The following is a 790-nucleotide window of genomic DNA, read 5'->3' on the forward strand; positions in this document are numbered from 1 at the left end:
TTTTTTTTGGTTTTTTTTCCAGAACTTTATTTGTTTATTTGTTCTAATGATCCAGCTAAGAACGGCAATGGAAAAGAGTACTGCCTTGTTTGACAAGGAGAAAGCGCAGGAGAGGCTAGCAAAGCTATCCGGTGGTGTAGCGGTTTTTAAGGTATGTCCACTTTTTGTTATTGCTGTCACATGGTTTTTAGTTCTTAAGCTCTTATTTTTAACTGAAAATTTTCTTACAGGTTGGAGGGGCTAGTGAGGCTGAAGTTGGGGAAAGGAAAGATAGGGTAACAGATGCTCTAAATGCTACAAGGGCAGCTGTGGAAGAGGGTATTGTGCCAGGTTAGTGCTTTTTTCTTTTTTTTCCTTCTCTCTGACCGTCTATTTAAGTATGTTGTTGTTGCCCCAAGCATTTTTATAACTTTATGTCTTTCTACTAGGTGGTGGTGTCGCTCTCTTGTATGCGTCAAAAGCTTTAGAGAATCTTCAGACTCAAAATGGAGACCAGAAAATAGGCGTACAAATAATCCAGAACGCTATCAAGGTTGTTTTGTGGGGATCTCCTATTGTTTGTGGCCTTTTCTGTTTCTCAATATTTCCTAATAGTCGATATTTTGGTCTACTTACTGCAGGCTCCCACATTCACGATAGCCACGAATGCTGGTTTTGATGGTGCATTGGTTCTCGGAAAATTGCTGGAACAGGACGATTATAACTTGGGCTATGATGCTGCTAAAGGTTTGTTCCTTAAAATTATCAGGAAACCAAAACTCAACCCATTGAAGATTTTCACCTTTCTCCT

At 39.6% G+C, this 790-nt stretch overlaps 1 protein-coding gene across 1 annotated transcript; it reads left to right on the forward strand.

Moving 5' to 3' along the window:
* Nucleotides 1–55: 55 nt before the first annotated feature.
* On the forward strand, nucleotides 56–726 carry LOC112094882 (chaperonin CPN60-like 2, mitochondrial; the record flags this gene model as incomplete). Its single annotated transcript, XM_024176589.1, has 4 exons — nucleotides 56–151; nucleotides 231–330; nucleotides 429–532; nucleotides 621–726. Coding segments are annotated over 4 exons (406 nt in total), but the record flags the coding sequence as incomplete, so codon positions are not given.
* Between the last annotated feature and the right edge of the window lie 64 nt (nucleotides 727–790).

The sequence above is a fragment of the Morus notabilis genome, unplaced genomic scaffold (genome assembly GCF_000414095.1).
Source record: "Morus notabilis unplaced genomic scaffold, ASM41409v2 C11314438, whole genome shotgun sequence".
Taxonomy (NCBI): Eukaryota; Viridiplantae; Streptophyta; class Magnoliopsida; order Rosales; family Moraceae; genus Morus; species Morus notabilis.